Genomic DNA, 21,657 nt, shown 5'->3' with positions numbered 1-21,657 from the left:
GTCTTTCCATTTAGCTGTATTTTCTCTTACTCTTTTCAACAGTATTTTTCATTTACTTAGCCCCACTTGGAAAATTGTCACCTTCGTAAAGAAACATATCAAATAATAATTCTTTGCATTTCCTCCTATAGGCCTAATTGCATTTCCCATTGGATTTTCTAAGAATCTTTGGTCATCACATATCAGGTTGTGATGAATGGCAGGATATCAGACAGCTTGGGAGAGGATAGTTCTCTGAAGGATCAGTCTCCAGATCAGATTTGAAGCCAGACTGACATTAAAGCATCTTGAGTTGGTAGCTTGACGATGGTGTGAAACCTTTCAAGCAGCTGGTAAAAGGAGAAGAGCTGGGACTTAGAATATAATCCTTGTTTCCAGAATCCAAGGTTGTTATTTCCCTTGGAGATGTTGCAAAATTTCATGGGTGCAGGAAAGATGTCAGGAGAACCCACATTAAAGGATCAAAGAATGAAAATGAAGAAGGAGTGTAGTTTCAGAGAAGAAAACTTGGGGAAAAGTGTAGATAGAGCACTTGTTGGTCATATTATAAAAGGAAAGGTATCCAGAGGCTCTTCAAGGTAGATTCTGACCCATCCTGGAGTCATGGAGAGGACGCTTGGAAGAAAGGTAATGGCCCCGTACTGGTTTCTATAGTGACTCATTGCCTGAACACATTCTCAGGTAACACAGGGATGACTCCCTTGCTACATTATCCTTGGCAACACCTGAGACCCATAATGTCTTGTCCCCAACCTCCACCTCACAGTATCACTTCCCTCACATGAGCCCCTCCTGGCTTGGCACATTGAGCAAGTTGTCAAATCTCCATAGGATGTATGGCTGCATGAGTGTTCAGGGGTCACATGCTTGTTCTCCTCAGAAAGTATCATTCTGGGTGAGCTCTATTTGGATCCAATGTCATGTTCATTATAGAGAAAGAAAATCCATTATGATAATAATCAATGTGGAGAGTATTTTAAAATATAAATTTCATTACATTAACATCCAAACAGGCAAACCAAAGTTACAGTGACATAAGAAATTTGAAGTGAAGAAACTTTATAGGGCACAAAAAACAATCTCTATGTCAACACATAAGGGCCCTTTATCCACAGAACAAGAACCACCAATAAATGAGTCACCATATTTTTAAAGATCTTAGTGAAATGTTCATGCCAACAGAACCTCAGTCAAGTCTCAGCTATCAGTCTTGAAAGCATAGATGACTATGCTACTTTTTTCATCCTCTCCCTAACTAGATCACTTGGGAATGTTCATAGTGGGATCCAATTATTGTCTTTTAATTCTTTTGCTACTTTTATCACTGTAAACTCTGATATCAGTCAACACCAATCCTCCATTACATGAATGTAAAACCATGGACCTTATGTTTCATTAATTACTGAATGTTCACTGAAAGCCTCCCCTATGCGGTTGCTGAAAAGAGAGGCTAGGGAAAGTGCACAGCAAGGTTCCCATTACAAAGTATGCTCCATACCATTTCTATTTACCTGACTTACCTTTTTTATAGCTCTTCCTCATGACCAGGCCTACAGCTGCAGCAAGAAGCAATCCACAAATAAACACTGTCTTCCATGAAAAAGTCATCATGGACTCTAAAATGGAAAACCCATAAGCTCATTAAGTCATGAACCTGGGAAAATTCAAAGATTGTTCTTTTTATCTGAACAACTCCTGGGCTAGAAAGGAGGATGAGAAGTGGGTCTCTCAAGGAGATAGCTGGTCAGTTCCTCCCTGCTCTGCAGAAGCTGAGGAGAGACCCAAAGTTTATGCTAGCTTTATTGTTTGCTCCTGTCAGAAATACACACACACACACACACACACACACACACACACATTTCTTTCCCTTCTCTTTTCCAATTATATCACCATCGCTGGATAAATGAGGATAACAAAAGGATAAAATTATTTAATCCACAGGCATGAAGATGATGTTAAGGAAAACTAGTTTCTAATTCTGAAGACAATGCACAATAAAGAAAAAAGAACACCAAGAGTGATATTGTTTTTACATCAGAAGAAAAGACTTTGTCCTTAGAGTAACAGTAGAGTCAATTCTTAAAAGTTAGTGTATACACAACAATATAACCTTAGGACTTTAGTCAAGGGATATCGATAGGATCTCCAGGTGTCCTGAAGACCAGTTTTGCAAGAGATAGTGGAGATTTTATCAGAGAGAATAAAATAAAAATTAAAATATGGTAGAGCAATAAAATAAGTAAGTCTGCATTTGTCTTCATATTTATTTTCCACAGCTGAGAGGAACACATGGAGTCACCAACCTGAGAGAGAAAAAGTTGCCATTTTCTCCTCACCAAGAAGGGGGTTGCTAATGGAGCAGGTTACATTCACAATAAAGCTGTTTGTGACCAATAGAGATGTCTTCACATGGAAAAGCCCATGACTTCCTTGAGTCAGAACCTCTGAAAATGATGGTATTATCTTTGCTTCCATGTCCTTCCACTGCACATGGGGCTGTGGGAACCACCCTTCTGAACTGCACATCAACTCTATTTCTCCATCCTTCTGTCCTATTATGGTAATCAGAGGGGAAGAACCTAGACCTGGGGAATAAAGATCAAGGAACAAAACCTCAAGTATCTGCCAAGTGGTTATATGGGCAGTAACTTCACTGAGAGGAAAGAGCTTGGCAAGTCAAAGGTTTGGGAAGAGAATAAAGCTTATAGTGGAATTATATTCCACTGAGAGATGACATTGGCTGGAGTGGTTTATTGTTTTGTTTTTTATTTTTTGTCTTCCTAAATTCAATCCTCAGTGAGAGAGGAACAACAAATTTTAAATCCAATCTTTTCTGTATCTGTGAACAAAATAAGTTTGACCATGACACAAATCTCATGGACAGCATAAAAGAAAATGATTAAGAGAATATTCTTAAAGATCAAGATTTTAGAAATATGTGTGTCCAGTGGCAGAAAATGATGGAGTCCATTTAACTTCCCAACGTGTGCCCCTATGGATGTGTCATGAATATGTTTATGAACGGAGACACAAAATCAATGAGAGAAACAAATCAATTATCTAAGATGTTGACCTGTGTCTTCAATGGCATTTGCTAACCTTGAAAAATCAATTCTAACTCACAATATAAGCAGTGGGAAATTATCATTCAGGGAGTGATTTTGTCTTTCCTCTTCCATCCTGCCAATTCTGTTGATACTTATTATTTTAACTGATATGTGGATCTAGTTTAATCTTCGCACAGTTATACTTCCTAGTAACTACACATTTTCCAGAATTTTAATAACACTCTGTGAAATAATTAGTTTTGTGTAAAGTTATGGAGTAAAATTCTCCAATTTTAGTAAACATGTGGTCATTTTATGGAGATCCTGGTAAGTGCACAGATTTTATACCCAGAGAATTAAATCTGGTTCATTTGAGTTTGTGAACTTATAAGTATGTACTACAGTTCCTGTGCATCAGAGTGTTCAATATAAATTTGACAAATGAATGGTCATTCAGAAAATTTCAGGTACCAGGGAAATTTCCAGGAACTAGCATGTTAAAGCAGTAGGAACGGAGGTTGAAACCAAAACATCTGGAATCCTTACCTACTATCTTCAGATCCAAACTGGCCTCCTGGTAGACACCATCTTTTTCAAAACGGCACCGGTACTGCCCATTATCTGACGTTGTGGCGTTGTGTATCTGCAGGGTCAGTCTCCCCTCATTGATGGCATCACTCACCAAGGTTGTTCTCCCTCTATATTCTGTCATCTGCTCTTCAGTCACATGTTCCCCATCCACATACACATAAACAGCAGGATAATGGTGTGATTGGAGCCACCTCACCTCCATGCTTTGTGCATTAGTCTTGGGGGACAGACAACAGGTTAATTGTATGTCTTCTCCCACTCTGACAAGGATGGGCTGGGAAGGTCCAATCACTTTTAAGGAAGCTATGAAATACAGCAGACAAAACACAATGAAAGAAACAAAATGAAACAAATAGTGCCATCAGTTAGAACATCTCCAGTGGTGTTTAGAACCCATGGGCATCCCAGGGAAGCTGTGAGCCACAAGGTCATCCTTTAGAGAGGGGGAAGTTTGGTGGAATCAGGATAGAGGCTGTCCCTGTCCAAGGTAGAACCATCCCATGATGTGTGTCAGTCTGAAAAAAAAAAAGAACTACTAATGGAACCCACACCTGCCCTTACTTATAATTTTATTCAGATTACACCCCAATAAAATAATTTTGCAATTAATACTTCTAGAATAAAATTAGTATTTTATCACTTCACATCTATATGACCTCTTTAAACTACTCAATCTGTGTATGCCTCAGTTTCTTAAACTGTAAAATAAGTATATCACTATCAAAATAATAAGATTGTTCTGGAGTTATACACAAAAATCTATATAAACCTCTTGGATGATCAAACAATGTGAGTGGAGACATGCAGACCGTGAGACTCAAGGGCACTGTAACCATTCTTTCTGGCTTGATAATGGGAAGGGATAAGAAGGAGTGTCAGGTGGATTTTTAGTAATGAAATATCAAGAAACCTTCCCCTGGTTTGCTTTTTATAACACCTTATAAGGTGTTATATTTTAGTTCCCTGAGGTCCCACATATGTGGAGTTCTAAACACACATCAGGTTCAATGTCATCAGGATATTTTGAGAAGCATTATAAGATCAAGAATTGGGGAGGTTGTTAAAATACAAAACATAAAACAACAACAAATACACAAAAGAGTCCTAATCCTCCCATTGTGAAAATGGGAGATATTCTCTGGTGGCTTTCCTGGACCCAAGCTATGTTACACTTCCAGTTCATCAGGCTCTGACCATGCCAGTTTTGCTTTGTTCTAAATTGAGAGTCAACCTTTTCTATCAAGTGGTAAAAATGTTTTCACATAGGTTGTGATCATTTATAATAGAAATACAGGCATAAATTCATATATTGTCTGGATGGGAGTTGATGGCAAAAATGTCCTCATTATGTAATTAGCCAAAATCTTCCATGTACTTCTTTAGAAAGGAAACTTTCTGTCAACACAATCCTAATTTTCAGATTATTCCTTTCTATTCTAGCTAAAATTTGACTCCCAGTTATTTCCAGCATTTTGTTTGCTTTATCCTTCAATTTTACCTAAAATAATATTATCTCCATTGCATATATATCTTTTAAAATCTTAAGGGAAAAGTAGGAGTCAGAAAAAATGAACTAGGGATTAGTCTGCTGCTCTTTCTCTATCCATGTATTTTACAGTAAATTGCTTAATAAAACAGACGATTTCCTTATCTCTATTACCCGTATGAGTAGGTGTATCATACATATATGAAACTCCTGTTTTTCCAATATCCAAGTAAAAAATAAAGTTTAAAGTGCAGGAAAAAAATCATGTAGTGCAATCTGTTAATAATTGATATTCTACTAGAATACAAGTTCCTTGTGAGAAGCTCTGCATAATTCCCTTTCTCTATATAGTTTTGTCCATATCCTTCCACACAATTTGTGATGACATATGTTGTTTTGTTTTATTTGGTGGTATTGTATGTATGTTACTGAAATGCCCTCTGAATATTCACTGAAAATTAAATATTCTCTGGAGAGTGCAGTTTACTGCATAATACACCAATTCCTTAAAAACTGATAATCCCATCATATGTCATGTAATCCTCTTTCAATCAGCATATTCAATTAAGTGAACTAGATATAGATATAGATATAGATATAGATATTATATAATATTAAGTTAATTGTATCATATCATATCCAGACTCTTAGGGCCTGACACTACATTAGAGATTAAATTCAACAAGTTCATTCTGAAGATGAGGAAAATAGAGACCAATGATGATCACCAACCCTCAAAGCTCCTGAAGGTGCAGCCCTGTAATCCCCACCTGACAGGAAGCCAGGGGAGCTCCATATTTTCATCATGTTTTACTGTGGTCCCAGAAGGTCAGCACAACTAGGAACAGCACAACATCAGATTGCATTTTGTGTGCTGGGTCTGCAATGGACATGTCAAATAGATTCAGATAACTTGGAGGAGTGACTCTTTACCTAAAGTCTTCCTGGGGGACAGAGAAGGACATATGTCAGTCTGCCCCAAACACTGGCTTGACTTTCTGATCTGTAACTAACAAGTTTTGTTGGTTAAGGTTTCTGACTGCTCATAAGCAGATACCACCCAGGCAGAAAGGGATCTAACTTAGAAGGTAAGACTCACAGGGGTGAAGTTCTCCTCAGATTGTGGCATTACCTTTGACCTTCCCAAGGCCCTTCCCTTTATCTTTATGGCTCCTAGGGTCGAAAGTGTCACACTAGACTCTGGCAGAGATTGAGGTGTGTTTGCCACCATGATTTTCTTCAAAAATTCCTACATGGACTGAAAAGTATGCTTAAGCTCATCTAATGTGCACGTAGGCACACACACACACACACACACACACACACACACATTCCTGTAACTGGTGATTTGAGAGAGAGCAGGATATTGATGGAGAAAATAAGTGATACATATGCATCTGGGCAGGGAGCAGGCTGGTTATCATGGTTTGGGAGAAGACATCACAGAAAGGAAGAAGATGGTAGGAAGTAAAGGAAAAACTGAAAGAGACTCAAATATCAGTTGGTTACTTTTTAAACCATTTATCTTTATCTTAGGTACAGTAAAATAATAATACTGCAGTCCAACTACTAAGTAAAAAAAAGAAACAGAAAAACAGGAAATGATTGATTGACCCAGCACATTGTTCCAGCCTGATCTGGGAAAGTAATGGCTCCCATCCAATAGTGTTGAGGCTCCCATCCACTGGGGTGAGGAGAAGGTGCAGAAACCATAGCAGGCCAGAGGGTTAAGGTGATGGGTAGTGACTTCCAGTTACCATGACACTGCCCCTTCACACTAAAATATTTTAAAAGGACCTCCAGAGCCCCACCACCTGTCCTATACCATTCCTTAGACACAATGGCACCACCCTTTCCTCCAGTCAAATAGAGCCGAGATTATGTCTGTGCCCCTTACGGGTGTCTATCTGAAGCTCACTGGGGTCCCTGTGAACACTTAAAGTCAAAGGTTACACTGTGCAATGGTCCCTGAAGGAGGCTGTGGAGGCCTGCATTTGGCTAGTCACCTTTGGTAGTAACTGAACTTGATACTTGGTAAAGTCGTGCCTCAGTTTCTCATCTGGATCACGAGCTGTCATGGTAGCTCCTGCTGGCTTTGTCCAGGGATTACCACTTTCCTTTGGGGAGGCAAAGTCTTTTCTACATTTGTGCATCCATGTCTACTTACCTAGCTCATTCTGGAGTTTCTCTGTAAAAAGAATGAAAATAATATATTAAAGAATTTGATCTAAGAAAAGGAGAGAAACTATTAAAAGAAAAGAAAAAAAGAAAAGAAAAGGAAAAGAAAAGAAAAGAAAAAAGTTCTACTTTGAATTGAAAAGCTGAATTTATAAAAAAGAAATTAAATGCAGAAAAATATTCTTTCCCATAGATCATTTTGTGATCCAGCTGTGTTTCCTTTTTTTTTGCACACACAAAAAATTGTTTGTTTTTCCTGATATTTAACATATTGAAATTTAATATCTTATAAAAATAATACATATTCTTCTTATAAGTGCATGGAAAGTATAAAAATATATGGGCATACACAATTATTACCTCAAATTCCAAACCGACAGATTAAACATATATATAAAGCATTTATATATATAAAGCATGTAATATATATATTCAGCTCCTTTTAACATTCACATGTGGGGGCCCCTGGGTGGCTCAGTCAGTTAAGGGGCTGACTTCAGCTCAGGTTATGATCTCACAGTTTGTGGGTTCGAGGCCTACGTCAGGCTCTGTGCTGACAGCTCAGAGCCTGGAGCCTGCTTTGGATTCTGTGTCTCCCTCTCTCTCTGCCCCTCCCCTGCTCACACTCTGTCTCTCATTCTCAAAAATAAATAAACATTTTAAAAAAGACAAAAAAAATTCACATGTAATGTTTACTTTAAATTCTTTCACATATCCATTTATATGAGTAATAATAACTATATCCTAATATCTAAATATAAGAAAGTGTCCCAAAGTCTTAGTGCTGTTTTAAGTTATTTAAAAGCCATTATTCTTCACATGATTGTAAATGTTTATAGATAGATAGATACGTAAGTAGGTAGATAGGTATAATCTTCATCATTAATAGTCCATCATGAGGATTTTTCAACCATTAAAATCATTTGAAAATATCATTTTGCATCAATACTATAATTTATAATAACATAAGACACAACACTCCACTGTTGTATTGTGCCTTTTTTGCTGTTTTTGTTGCTATTTATAAATAAGGTTATAGATAAGATGCTATTATGTAAATAGTTGTCTCCATCTCTGATAATCATCACATGATAGGTTTCCAGAAGTAATTGGCACAATGTGGCATAGGAAAACATTTTAATTGAAAGAACATAGTTTTATTTTCTTTGTCATGTGATGCATACTTGTGAGTAAAGAAAATTAATTCAAAAAGAAAAGGTAGAACTTGAAAATAACTGGAATATCATTCACAATAGCTATTCAATCAAAGTATTCAATCAAAATTCCAACCATTAATAGTTTATACCTTTTAATACATATTATTAAATTTTAGATATTTTCCTTGATAAAAAGAATATTCAGTGCTAAGGAACAGTCCCTTGAACCTTTCTTGTTAATCTGAGCACATTAGTCCTAGAGGCAGAGCTCTGACCTGGAATGGAGATGACTGAGCTCTTCTCCTCATTGAGGATAGGGTTGTGGATGAAGCAGGACACGGTCTCCAAAGAGGCATTCCTCACCACAAGAGTGGCTTCCACATAGAACAGGCCGTTCTCATCTTGGATGGAATGCTCAGAGACAGACAGCAACTTCTTTCCTGTGGCATCTTCCCAATAGACCTGGGGCTCTGGGAACCAGCCTTTTGCAGTGCACACAAGCTGGACTCCACTTTCTATAGGTCCCTCCATGTGGATGTAAGGGGAAGATCCCACACCTGTGGAAGTAAGACACAGCCCTGAGGCCTGGAACCCAGGGAGGCACAAATCATAGAAACTGAGATCCCAGTGACATGGCTTATAGGGAGGGGGCAAGAGTTCATAGGTCTGGGGAGCAAGAAGTAGCCCAAAATCTTCTTCGCATTCAAACTGGAGTTCATATTCACTTTGTTCTCCAGTCTGGATGTATAAACTTTAGCATACGTATTTTTCTTCAGATCCAGACAGGAGGAGAATAGAGAAAGGGACATAACGACATTTTGCTTATGTCACTAGTACTGCCAGCAAAGAGGTGTTATAATTTATTCATTGAGCTTCCCAATGCCACAAACTCTGTCCGACATTTTAGATGATACCTTGACTCTGATTAATTAGAATGTTTAACATAAAGCCAGAAATAATCTACATGGGGACTATTCTTCACATTCTTTCTGTTGGTGATTGTGACCTTGGGGAGCAAGTAGATAACCTGCACATGTAGAATGGAATGCCCCATGAGGAGCTCTTGTTTCTAAATCTTCCTTCCAGTAAATGGGAAAATGTTTTTGAGAAATCCCAGTTATATGTAATCATGAAATTCTTTCTTTATCCAACATCACTCTCAAACCCAAACAAAGGGGTCCCCATAGATGATAATTCTGACTCTATCACTTGCTAGGGGAAAGAGACTCACTCCCTTCACCTAGAGCCCTAGGAAATGTGTGGCTTATTTTCAAAGGTTCCTGATAGTGAACAGCTGCCTCCCTCTCTTCACATCTCAGAAATACATATGCTCTTTCATCCATCTTCAATCACCTAGAACATAAAAATAATGATCGTAGTTGTAGGTATTAAGAAAAAACAGTGTTAGGGAACATTTTTAGTGTGAGTCAGAGATGGTAACATCTCCAGAGAACTATTTCCCTGAGAAGATAAGTGGATTTGCCTGATTTTCTCATTAGCATATGAGGGAGTTAATCCTGTCAGGGAACCAAATGATTATTTACTTTTCAGATGCGTGTTTTTTTCCCTAGCACAAATCGTTTGGTCAATCATCCCCTTTTTCTCAACTGTTTCTCACTTTGCTAATACAAGAGCATCACAGTGGGTATGTCCAAATGCATCTGGAAGTCCTCAATTCATTGAACACTAATATTTGGTAGTCTCCATAAAAGCACAAAGTTCTTAACCACTTTGTTCTCAGCACTAGTTTTCTAACTGGGGGGCATTCCACAATGAAACACAATTTTCACATTTAATTTACTGCATATTGGAGGTCGGGTAGAGAACAACCCATTCCATTGAGATATGACTGCTGGGCAATCAGCTAGACTCACTCACTCAGTGATTGACTTACCCTAACACATTGGCCTGATATACCACAAATCTGTGGCTCAGAAAAAACTGTTAATGACCGGATGTCACAGATTGCCATTCCATTGTCAAGAATAGTCAAAACCGTGTAAGATAATTTGAGAAGACTGCTTTAGGTGAGCTTGCTTTGAAGACTTCAGAACTATCTGCCTTCAAATGAAGGCATTCCTCTTCAAATGAAGAGGACTGGGCATTAGGAATTGCCTTGATGATTAGAAGGTAATTCTTCAACTGGCAATAAGCTTACCACAAGTTAATAAAGCTCTCCTTCCAAGACTCTGTCTTTTCCAAGATATTCACCTGCTACTTCAAGCAACAAGCTTGTTTCTTCATAATAGTTCTTCTCTTGGAAGCAGCACCAGTATTGCCCATTATCAGATGGTCGAATGTTGTTTATCTTCAGAGTCACACTTCCCTCAGGAACATCATCCTTTATCCACTCTACCCTTTCTCTGTACTCCTCCATTTGCATCTCGGTCACATCAGCTCCATCCCACTGTGCAAACACAACTGCGTTGGGATCTGAGCGGTACCATGTCATCTTTGTGGGCATCACGGCCCTCTTGGGAAGGATTTGACAGGTGAGTAGAGCATCTTCCCCAATCCTAGCCAGTATAGGATGTGCAGGACCAATCACTCTCCAGCTATCTACAAAACAGAGTGAAAAAGAGAAATTGGGAAATGTCAGTTGGAAGATTAATATGCTTGCTTTGGGATGTCCAACCTATCAAAATGGAGGCACCTGGAGAAGGAAGGGTTTTATTTTCAGTGTTTTAAAGAAATCTGGCATGATATTTGCACATTTTGCTGTTAAAAAGACAATTTTGTGTATTGAGGAGAACATGCAGTTGAAAAAAATTGAGTGTCAGTACTATATCTGTCACCAGCTGTGTGATTTTGGGGGCAAAGCCACTATATCCAGTGAGATTTGAGATTTGGAATCTCAAGTTCTTCTCCTTTAAGATACTAAAGCTACAATTTCTGGGTTGTTTTTATTCTCAAATAAGTTAATGTATAAATTGATTTTTCACATTGGGAACATTGTCAGTGATTTATTTTATATTTTATAGTAATTTATTTTATAGTTAGTGATTTTACTCTATACTGTTAGTGACTGCTTTCATAATCGTTTTTCCTAAAATTTAGGTAATAAATTCATTCATTAGATTTTTCAGCTTTTCAGGATTGCTCTGGTCCTAGGTAAGGAACTGGGATTATTTTTTAACTTTAAACAATTTTTGGTCTGGAGTAGGCAAGATTCCAGTTACTGGAGCTATGTATGTACAATTCAGTTTTTTCAAGGGCATTTTGTGGTAGAGTAAGGGCAGTGTTTTGTCTAGAGAGTCTGAGCCTTTTAATCAAATTTTGAGTCATGCTTGACCTCTTTGTTGTTATCTACAAATTGAAGAGATATTTAATAATTCTATTTGTTGTTAAGTTTAATAATCTCATAAGTCATGTTATTATATTCTTTCTTATCCTAAAATGCTCTGGGGCCATTTTCACTTTCTCTGCCACATCCAATCATCTTAAAAAGGAACTTCAACTTCCTCACTTGCTGATCAATATCACGTCAAAAATCACTATAGAACTGAATGGAGATGTGCTTGTGTTCTTCATTTATGGAATCCAAATATGAAGCTAGATCTGAACTCATTCCATCTAGTTGACATCTTTTACAGGTTAAGAAATTGCATTACACAGAGGGCAGAGCATCCCCACGTCACATCACATAATTTCTGGCAGCAATCAGTCTGGTGCCTGTGCCTTCTGGTGCCCTGTCTAATATGTTTTCCACTTCTGCATGCTGCATTTTCCTTGGGCCTCTGACATTTCCCTCTGACACCTAATTTTCATAATCTTTTTTATTTTTTTATTATTTTTTTTATGTTTATTTTATTTTTGAGACAGGGAGAGACAGAGCATGAACAGGGGAGGGTCAGAGAAAGAGGGAGACACAGAATCCAAAGCAGGCTCCAGGCTCCGAGCTGTCAGCACAGAGCCCGATTCGGGGCTCGAACTCACGGACCGCGAGATCGTGACCTGAGCCGAAGTCGGATGCTTAACCGACTGAGCCACCCAGGCGCCCCCATAATCTTTTTTAAAGATACAATTCAGCTACTGAGATTTCAAAATCCATTTCTTGGAAATCTCTTCTATTTCTTGTTTCCAAGTATTTTCATGCTGTTTAATTTATGCTAAGAAGCAGTCGATTGTCTTGTCTCCAAAGTGCTGTCTTGCATGGAAGCAGGAAGGTGGATGAATATCTTAATGCGTTCCTGGTAGTATTTTATGTGAAGCCTCATTTAATCCTAAAGTCTGTCCTAGCCTATAAGACACAGATATACTGTTATTCTTATCATAGAGACAAGGAAACTAAGGGAGAAGGTACTCAAGTAACTTCCCAAAGATAGCACAGCTGGAAGTTGAGGACCCTTTTTGGAACATAGATGCTTTGGTTCCTGGATCCCCAGTCCTAATATTGTCCTAGCCCTTTTGACTTGGAACTCTGCATGTTGACTGTATCGCTGGGACATTTGGGCATACAGTAAAAGGAACAAGGGCATTCATCGTACCTGGCTGCCTCATGGTGAACAGTACGAAGAAGAAAGAGGCAACCACACCAGATAGACTGTATCCTGGAAAATCCACCATTCTCCCTGGAGCAAACACAGGAGAAAAATATGAGTACACTGTCATGGAGCAAACTCACTCTGTGGGTTCCAATAATTACACAGTCACAACAAGGAATCAACATCAACTCCTCCACAATCAAACAAGGAAACGGACTTGACACCATTTCTCTGCAGTTACCGTTCATTTCTGACCCCTTACGTCAGGTGAGGTACTTCAATCAATTTTTTAGGCCTGAGGGAAGATTTCTGATTGAAATGAAAAGCCCTCCTGAGCTAAAGGGACAATAATATTTCCATGTTTTAAAAAATCTCCTAAGGTCCATTTATTCTGAGCATGTAGAAAATTTTTTTTAATTTTAATTTTAATTTTTTAAAATTTACATACAAATTAGTTAGCATATAGTGAAGCAATGATTTCAGGAGTAGATTCCTTAATGCCCCTTACCCATTTAGTCCATCTGCCCTCCCACCACCCCTCCAGCAACCCTCAGTTTCTTCTCCATATTTATGAGTCTTTTATGTTTTGTCCCCCTCCCTGTTTTTATATTATTTTTGTTTCCCTTCCCTTATGTTCACCTGTTTTGTCTCTTAAAGTCCTCATATGAGTGAAGTTATATGATTTTTGTCTTTCTGTGACTGACTAATTTCACTTAGCATAATACCCTCCAGTTCCATCCACGTAGTTTCAAATGGCAAGATTTCATTCTTTTTGATTGCCAAGTAATACTCCACTGTATATATATACCACATCTTCTTTATCCATTCATCCATCGATGGACATTTGGGCTCCGCATCCTCACTCTGCAACCAGGAAGCCATTGCTAGTGTCTTGGGAGAACCCAGGGGCAGGACACGCTTTGGAAAATGAAGGACAGAGTGGTGGAAATAGGGCTACAGAAGGAGACCGCCAAGGAAGCCACCCTAAATGGCCTTTCAGTGTCATCTTGAAATACACAGGAATAAGTATAAGAAATAGCGCAACTGCAGAGGTTGGCGAACCCAACATGCCCATTGTACCAGCATTATAAAAATACTTCCACCAACTAAAAAGCTTTAAAATTACTAGGACAAAAATAGAAGGCTAGCTTTAGTTCTGAAAACTGAAAAATTCAGAGTGAAAGCAGCATAAGACTCATTCCATCTGACACATCAAATATCTTATTGCTTCACACCAAACTGGAAGAACCTGCTTAGGAGCGACAATAAACTAGTTATTGCTTCTCTTTCCCCAGAAACTAATGCCAGTTACGATTCTACAGGGCAGGGAAAGCAACATTCACTCAAATAGAGATTATAAACCAAGTGTTTCTGGAGATGATTTATACTTTATTATGACTGTTCGTTGTTTAAAATGATGCACACTTTCATCTAAAACATCTTTAGGGAGGGGGTGCCTGGCTGGCTCAGTCAGTAAAGTGTCAGACTCTGGCCCAGAACATGCTCTTCGGGCTTGTGACTTCAAGCCCCGCTGTGGGCTCTGTGCTGACAACTCAGAGCCTGGAGCCTGCTTCAAATTCTGTGTCTCTGTCTCTCTCTTTCTCTCTTTCTCTCTCTCTGCCCCTCCCCTGATCGCACTCTGTCTCTATCTCTCTCAAAAAGAAATAAACATTAAAAAAATGTAAATACCTTTGGGGAAACTGATACAAGCCTAGTCACAACATGAAGATCTAAAAGAGCTCTCAAGTATCAATATGAAAATGGGGCCAGGTGTTAGAAGACTGCATAGACCATCTGTTGCTCGCTGCTTGAAACATTATCAGTCACTTCCCCTCTGAATGAAGGAGATTGCCGATGCCCCCTCTTGTGAAAAGCAGATACATTTTGTTTTGCCAAGAAAGAGCAAATGAAGCCTGTCAAGTTCATGCTAAGCACCATGGCTCAGTCATGTGAACTAAGAAGGACCCGCACTTGCTACAAATCAGTTTATAGATTTGTGTTCCTTTAGGCCTTTCACGTTAAAGCAGGGGGGAAACCTACAAATGCAACTAGAAAAAAACTGCCCAAATTAATGAAGCTTTCAAAAAAATTTTAACGTTTATTTATTTTTGAGAGAGAGGGAAAGACAGACCGTGAGTGGGGGAGGGGGAGAGAGAGAGGGAGACACAGAATCCCCAGCAGGCTCCAGACTCCCAGCTGTCAGCACAGAGCCCAACGCAGGTCTGGAAATCACGAACCATGAGATCCTGACCGGAGCTGAAGTCAGATGCTTAACTGACTGAGACACCCTGATGCCCCTGAGACTTTTGAAGAGAATGGTGAAAATGTGTCTTAACCTTCACTGGTGCTCAGAGAGAAATTCATGAGCGAGTATAAATGGAGAGAATGACTGCCTTAGGCCAGGGTTCTGAATGGGAAAGGTAACAATCTTGCCCTTAGAGAGTCTTTGGCAATGTCTGCAGAAATTTTTGGTGGTCACAACTGGGGGAAGGGGGCACCCGATGAGCTGCTAAACATCATACAATTCACAGGAAAGAATTATCCAACTTAAAATGTCAACAGTGCCGAGGGAAAACACTGTCATGGACCATCTGCTGTCAGTGTGCGGAAAATCTCTGGCAGATTTTTTGTATATAAATACATGGACTTACATTGCAAACTTTAAATGAAAACATTTTTATTACAAGGTTTTTTACATCTCAATTTTACCATTTGAACATAGGCCAGGAAACTTTTGAAATTACCATTGCTACTAAATATGGTAAACTTTGGTATTCCCAAGAGATGTGGTCTAATTTGTGTATGTATCATCGAATTCTTAAAAGCCTATGTTTCATTTAATTTTCTGGATAAAGTATAAGTATTAAGCTGCAATGATAAATGAGTGGTAAGTGGCAGTTTGTGTTGACGAATTTGGTGAGTAACAAGTCCGAATTCTGAGACCTATGTGTGCACTGTTAAAATTCACACCAAAGAAAATGACAAATTACTATATATTTGGGTCATTAGAGGTTTTTTTTTTTGTTTTGGTTTGGTTTTTTCAGTAAAAGACATCAAATGTTAAATTCGCAAAATGCCAAGTAATTACAGTAATTAACTAGTGAGAATAAATTTATTCAGCCCACAAAGTTTGAAGTTTATATATCTATGTTTTAAAAATAGATATAACTGATGATATGTTACACATTTTTATAGAAGGAAAGCAAGGTAAAATAAGAATTCTAGGAGACAAAGTGACTTTGTGTTTACTTCTATGACCTTGAGAATCTCACTCTATTTTCTTGAACTTCTCCATTCTCTCATCTCTGATGGAGATACTCATTCCTAACATTTGTTCAGCTGTATCATCGCCACGACAGACAAGTGAGGCCCAGAGACACAAGCACAACATCACGCACAAGTTAATAACGTGATCCTGCTGTTCTGAGTTTAATCTAGTGCCCTCACCCGGCCTGCAGCACAGCAGTACTATAAGGATCACATAAACTACAGCAGGACTTTGAAAAGCACGGAGTTGGGTATGAGTGTCAGATGCAAGTGAAAGGTATTAGGGCAAGCGGCAGAATTTCGCTGTGGGCGCTGACTGTCCACATATCCCATTTCCTCATCTTAGTCGACTTCCCCAACTTCCCCTGGCCATCCTGGCCAGGGATGCAGCAAGCCACTCACGTGTCTCTTTTCTCCTTCAGGGTGAGGCTGGGGGCTGCTGGGTCTTCTCAGTTGGTCTCAGGTGTACCCTTCATCCACGTGCAGGTGTCCAATGGCAGGTCAGGGTCCTGGGGTGCTGACCGAGGGAGAACTGAGGGACAGCCAGACGGCATGGAGGTGGCCCCAGGTACCCCTGGCTTAGGGTGAAGGGGGATTTGTGCCACTTCACCCAAGTTCAAGGGACAGCCGGGTCCTGGAGGCCCACCCTGAAAATGGATTGCAATCAGAATAGCATTTTCACCTCCTACCAGCTGAAATCCCCGGAAAAGTGAAACTCAGACGAGTGGACTTTGACTGGGTTTAGTTGCAGCCAAAACTGTGACATTAGCACTCCACCAACCCCTGAAAGCCATGGCACTACTACTGGGCCCCATTTGACACACTAAGTGTGCGCTGTCTCTGGCAGGTCCTCACACAGCCCCTGGCACTGGTGGTCTGTCCTCACCCTTCCTTCCACCTCCCGTAAATCAGGGGTCTCCCCCCCCCCCCCCCCCCCCCACTTAGTGTCAGGTTTGCACCTGAATGCAGTTTGCTAGGGCTTAGAGTTAGAAGAAAGACTGAATAGCAAATGTCCCATCCTTCCTTTTCCTGGGGGAGAAAACAGAGGCCAGAAAGGGATTACCCTCCCCAGCTTCACAGCACCCAGCCAAGGTCTCATATGTGCAAGTTTACTGCTCTTTTCATCTTGGTTCTTTGTCCCTTTTTGCTGAGTCAGATATTGACTCTCAGATACTAAGGAAATTTAATAAGCTTCTCAACCAAATGCTTGGGCACAAAAATTATAACGATAAAGGCCAGAGGCACATTTTTTTTGGGGGGGGGTGTATTTTTGTTTAGGTTAGATTTTCCTTTAAATTCTCCTAAGTCAATTTTTTAATCAAAGTACAAGTCCCCCTGGGGTTCTGCAGAGACATTCTCAGGGATTCAGGAATTCTCCAGAATCATTTAAAATTTAATTTTAGATGTTCATTTCAGTATAAAACATAAGCATTTCTGATATTATGATATAACAAGATTTGAGCTGATTTTTTTTTCCTGAAGTGTCTTCTCCTCCCCTGTTATCATAAGCCCATATTTTGGCACCTAACTTGATGTTGTTATCTCTAATATAAGATTTTTTCTCCTTCATCCTTCAGTGTAGATGAAGAGTCTTTCCACTGTGGAGAATGAGAGCTTCAAAGAAGAGAGAAAAATAATTAAACATTGCCAAGCATCTCTTTACTCTTTCTATGTATCTGTTAGGTAAATGTGGCAAGTGCCCCACTTTACCTCTGGTTCCCAGAATGGCTGCTGTGCCACAGACTTCCCTCTCCCAAAATAACACGGAAGCAGCAAAGGAAAGTCACCCAAGGTAAGAAGAGGTAGGCCTTGTAAGGCTCAAATATTGGAAGGAATTTTGCTACCTAAAATGCTGGCGTGGAATGATATAGCAAGAGGAGAGTGATGTTGTGAAAAGAATAGTCATCATCAAGGCATATAGTGGGAGTCAATGGTGGAAATTTGAGGACAACTTTCCATACCAACACTGCATCATCCTTACCTCAGGACTTAGAAATAACCCTGGGAAGATGTCTGTTTTTAAATGATTAATTCTTGTGAATGCCACTGAGTTTCACTTGCAATTATTAGCTTAATTCCTCTACTATAAGACATAATAGTGCTTGACATAAAGGTTAGGATCAGTAAGTAAACACAGAAAATTTTTTACACCGAAATTTGCGGTGTGAAAATATTCTACCCATTGCACATATTCTGTATCACCTCGATATAGATTGTTGGGATTCTCCCAGGAGTCTTTAGCACCCATTTTATACATTTTGTTTATGGTCAGTCTCAGTAGTAGTAACTGCCAACTTGAGGAAACTTATTTAAATTTTTGTGCATTTCTTCTCAAAAAACCCTTACATATGCTTTCTCAAGGGCCTACCAGTTTGGAAGTAAGAACTGTGTCCTGAATTATTATGTGAACTATGGATGTCCATTTTGTGTAGGGATATGTTGACATGTGGGAGAAACAGTCAGGAAGCACTGAGGAGACTAAGCATCTGGGACCAGGCAAGGATCCCAGAGAGGGCGGGAGGGAGAACAGAAGGAAAGGAGAGTCATGCATCTACATGGTCACCAGAGGGCAGCAGAGACACACTCACTATTAGGCCTTCAAGGGCTTTTCTTCAACACATGATTCACTCAGCTGTTTCTTCCTCCAAATGCTGCTGTCATTCACGACTCCCTCAGCCAGTATGATAAAATGAGCCCTGAGCTTAGGATGTCTGAGATTTTAACTCTGGTTTTGCTATAAATTTGGATAAGCTTTACTTTGGATAAGTCTCTTTTTGGGGCTTCAATTTCCTTAGCTTTAAAATAAGGACAAGGATAATACGTGCACTACTCATGTTAAAATATTCCTAAAAGGGTAATGTGAGAATATAATCATGACATAAAATTCCTATTTAGGTATAGGTTTCATTATTGGGAGTGGAGTTGTGGAAAAAAGGGAGACTACAACAGTAGAGGAGATAAGAAATGACAAGAAAGGAGTAATGCAAGAGGAGTCAGGAGACTTGTTAAGAATTTGGAGACATTCAGGTGATGACCATCAGCTCCTATTCTTGGGGCTCCTAATGGAAACCTTTTTTGAGAATTGTCAGGTCAACTCACCAGAAAGATAATTTATTTCATGGAGTCCCATAGCAATGGGTCTTATAAATATAGAGTTCTCTCCGGGAAAAGAAATAAAAATAATCAATTCTCATATTCTGGTGATATACCAATATATCATTTCATAGTCTTCTTGGTCTTCTCTCTGATTGGAGGGGAGACGGCACTGGCAGAGCCCTAAGATCCCACCCAGAAGATGGCTTCCCCAGAGCACTGATGGGGAGCTGCTGCTCAGAAGTGGAGCGTGGCCTCTCTTCACAAGTTCAATGGGCACTTTGGGAAGGGGGGTATGGTCCTTCTCTGTCCCCCTCCTCCATCACCCTTTAAACTTGGGAACAACAACAGACAAGAAAGTGTGACTGTCATTATTGCTGTTTAGAAGAAGCCTGAGGCTTTGAAATAATGTTTTAAAGTAATATTTCTTGTATTTGTTCCTCTTGAAAATGTATTTTTCTGACACAAGATAGAAGATAACTGGCTTTGAGAGGAGGAATGGTTCCCTCACTTTAAAGTAATATTTGAGGCTTAAATGATGAATTCAGGCTGCCCATTACAGGATCAGTAAGGATGGAGGTCTACAGGGGGCCATGTGTGCAGAAGGAAGCTGACTAAATAGAAGCATGTCAACAACCCTGACCTCTGGGAAGCTTGCACCCCACAGTGGTGTGTTCCAAGGTATAAATAGCCTGAGGATTAACTCAAGCCCTGATGGAATAGAAACAAGCTCTTCTGTGTTCATGACTATACTGGAGTCCCTCTGTGATACCTCAGGTCCATCAAGATGAAGGTGATATGAGAATAAACTGTCAGGAAACAGCTAGGAGGGCTCCTTGGTATGTATGACTCTCCTCATCCTACCTACCTTATCCAGTGTTGTTTTGGCCTCATCAGGGGACACAATGGACATGGAATTGTGGCAAGCTCTCCTGAGACCTCTAGGGCTTAGGACTGTGACAATGTTCCATCAAATGATAGGGAGCAGAGTATTGTCATCTAGACAAGGAAGGCAAAGAATCAGTGGCAAAGTGAGATCTTATGGATTGAATAGTCATTGAGAGAGGAATGAAGATTGTGATTTCTAAAGTTCATGCCACAAGAATAGAGTAACTGCAATTGCCTCAAGGACTCTTGTCCAGATGCAGCTTTCCTAGCAAAATCTCCTCACATTATAGATTTGCTACCAGAAGTCAGTAGAATTTTTTAAAAAGCAGTAGAACTTCTTCAGAGTGGTACTTGAAATACCCAAACGTTTAGGGATGGGGCACTGGGGGAATTCCTAGCTCTGACGGACCTACAGTCTGAAAGCTGTTAGTACTGTCAGACCAATCACTGTCTCTGAATCCAAAACATGTCTGAAAAACCAATTCCTCTCACATTTAAAAAAGTTTAATGCACTTTTAAATTTAGTTTTACAAAAAAGTTACATAAGTGTAGAAACAATCACTAATAGCAACCATGATTTTTTGAAAATGATAAAAATTACAATAAATTGATTCCATTGTGGGGTTTAGCTCGTGGGAGTGAAGTGCCAAGAAGAGCTACAAGCACGGGTGAAACTCACACCAGCTGACTAGCAAACCAGAGCCGATGCTGCACTTGGGGAATCAGGAAAATCACGAATGTGTGTTAATGCACTTCCACTCCTCCCAGGACCCCAGAGGGTGCACTCACAGAGATAGCCAGGCATGGCTATCTACCTACCAACTCACCCCCCCCCCCCCCCCCCGCATTTGCACCCTCTTGCCCTGCCAAACTTCTCAGGTTCTCGTATTCCACCCTCCATGCCACTCTGAAGCAGGCTACTGTAGTTCCTCATGTCACCGGTAGATGGCAGGTTTGTCAAGAACGGGGATTTCAGTAGGCTCAAAGACTATGGAGTCAGGGAGGCTGTACAGAGTTGCGTCCTAAAACATCCCAGATTTTAACTTCCAACCTCTTCTTTTCATAAATTGTGTGGAACGGGGCAAGTGTAGGAAACTTGCTGCTGCCCAATATGCTTCAGTCTCCTCAGGGCCTCAGCAGAATTGGTGACTGAAGATGGGGATCATGAAGAAACATCTAAATAAGCAGACATTAACAATGCGGGGGGGGGGGGGGGGGGGGAGGGATTCAACAGTGGTTGGAGAAATTAGGCACCTTTCCATGGTAAATTCTATCTTTTGCTCCAGTACTGCCGCACTTTCTTTCTGGAACCAGTTGTAGCTTCTGACTTCCGTTGCAGCTCCTGCTGCTCCCATTACCAGTAGCTGCAGAGCATGGCCCAAAGTCTTCTATCTGAAGACCTTCTGCTTCACGTCCCTTCCCTCGTTGGCTACTTTTTTTTTTTTTTTTTTTTTTTTTTTTTTTTG

The 21,657-nt window shown here is 39.9% G+C and overlaps 1 protein-coding gene across 1 annotated transcript; it reads right to left on the bottom strand.

Moving 5' to 3' along the window:
* Positions 1-1,380: 1,380 nt before the first annotated feature.
* BTNL2 (butyrophilin like 2) lies at positions 1,381-13,095 on the bottom strand. The gene is made up of 7 exons (XM_049653498.1): positions 12,947-13,095; positions 10,671-11,018; positions 8,735-9,016; positions 7,292-7,312; positions 3,594-3,941; positions 2,304-2,585; positions 1,381-1,616 (listed from the first exon to the last, which is right to left on the bottom strand). Exons 1-7 carry the CDS (start codon positions 13,068-13,070, stop codon positions 1,504-1,506), a joined length of 1,518 nt encoding a protein of 505 aa, XP_049509455.1. The 5' UTR covers positions 13,071-13,095; the 3' UTR covers positions 1,381-1,503.
* Between the last annotated feature and the right edge of the window lie 8,562 nt (positions 13,096-21,657).

Source organism: Panthera uncia (genome assembly GCF_023721935.1).
Source record: "Panthera uncia isolate 11264 chromosome B2 unlocalized genomic scaffold, Puncia_PCG_1.0 HiC_scaffold_24, whole genome shotgun sequence".
NCBI lineage: Eukaryota > Metazoa > Chordata > Mammalia > Carnivora > Felidae > Panthera > Panthera uncia.
The sequence above is the reverse complement of the archived record's forward strand: the minus strand, read 5'-3'. Positions and strand labels throughout refer to the sequence as shown.

Coding starts and splice junctions, on each gene's coding strand:
- BTNL2 (XM_049653498.1), bottom strand. CDS start 13,070: ATGACAGTGTACTCATATTTTTCTCCTGTGTTTGCTCCAGGGAGAATG. Junction 9,017..10,670: donor CTTGTTGCTTGAAGTAGCAG/GTGAATATCTTG, acceptor TTACTTCCACAG/GTGTGGGATCTTCCCCTTAC. Junction 7,313..8,734: donor CTCAGTCATCTCCATTCCAG/GTCAGAGCTCTG, acceptor TTCTTTTTACAG/AGAAACTCCAGAATGAGCTA.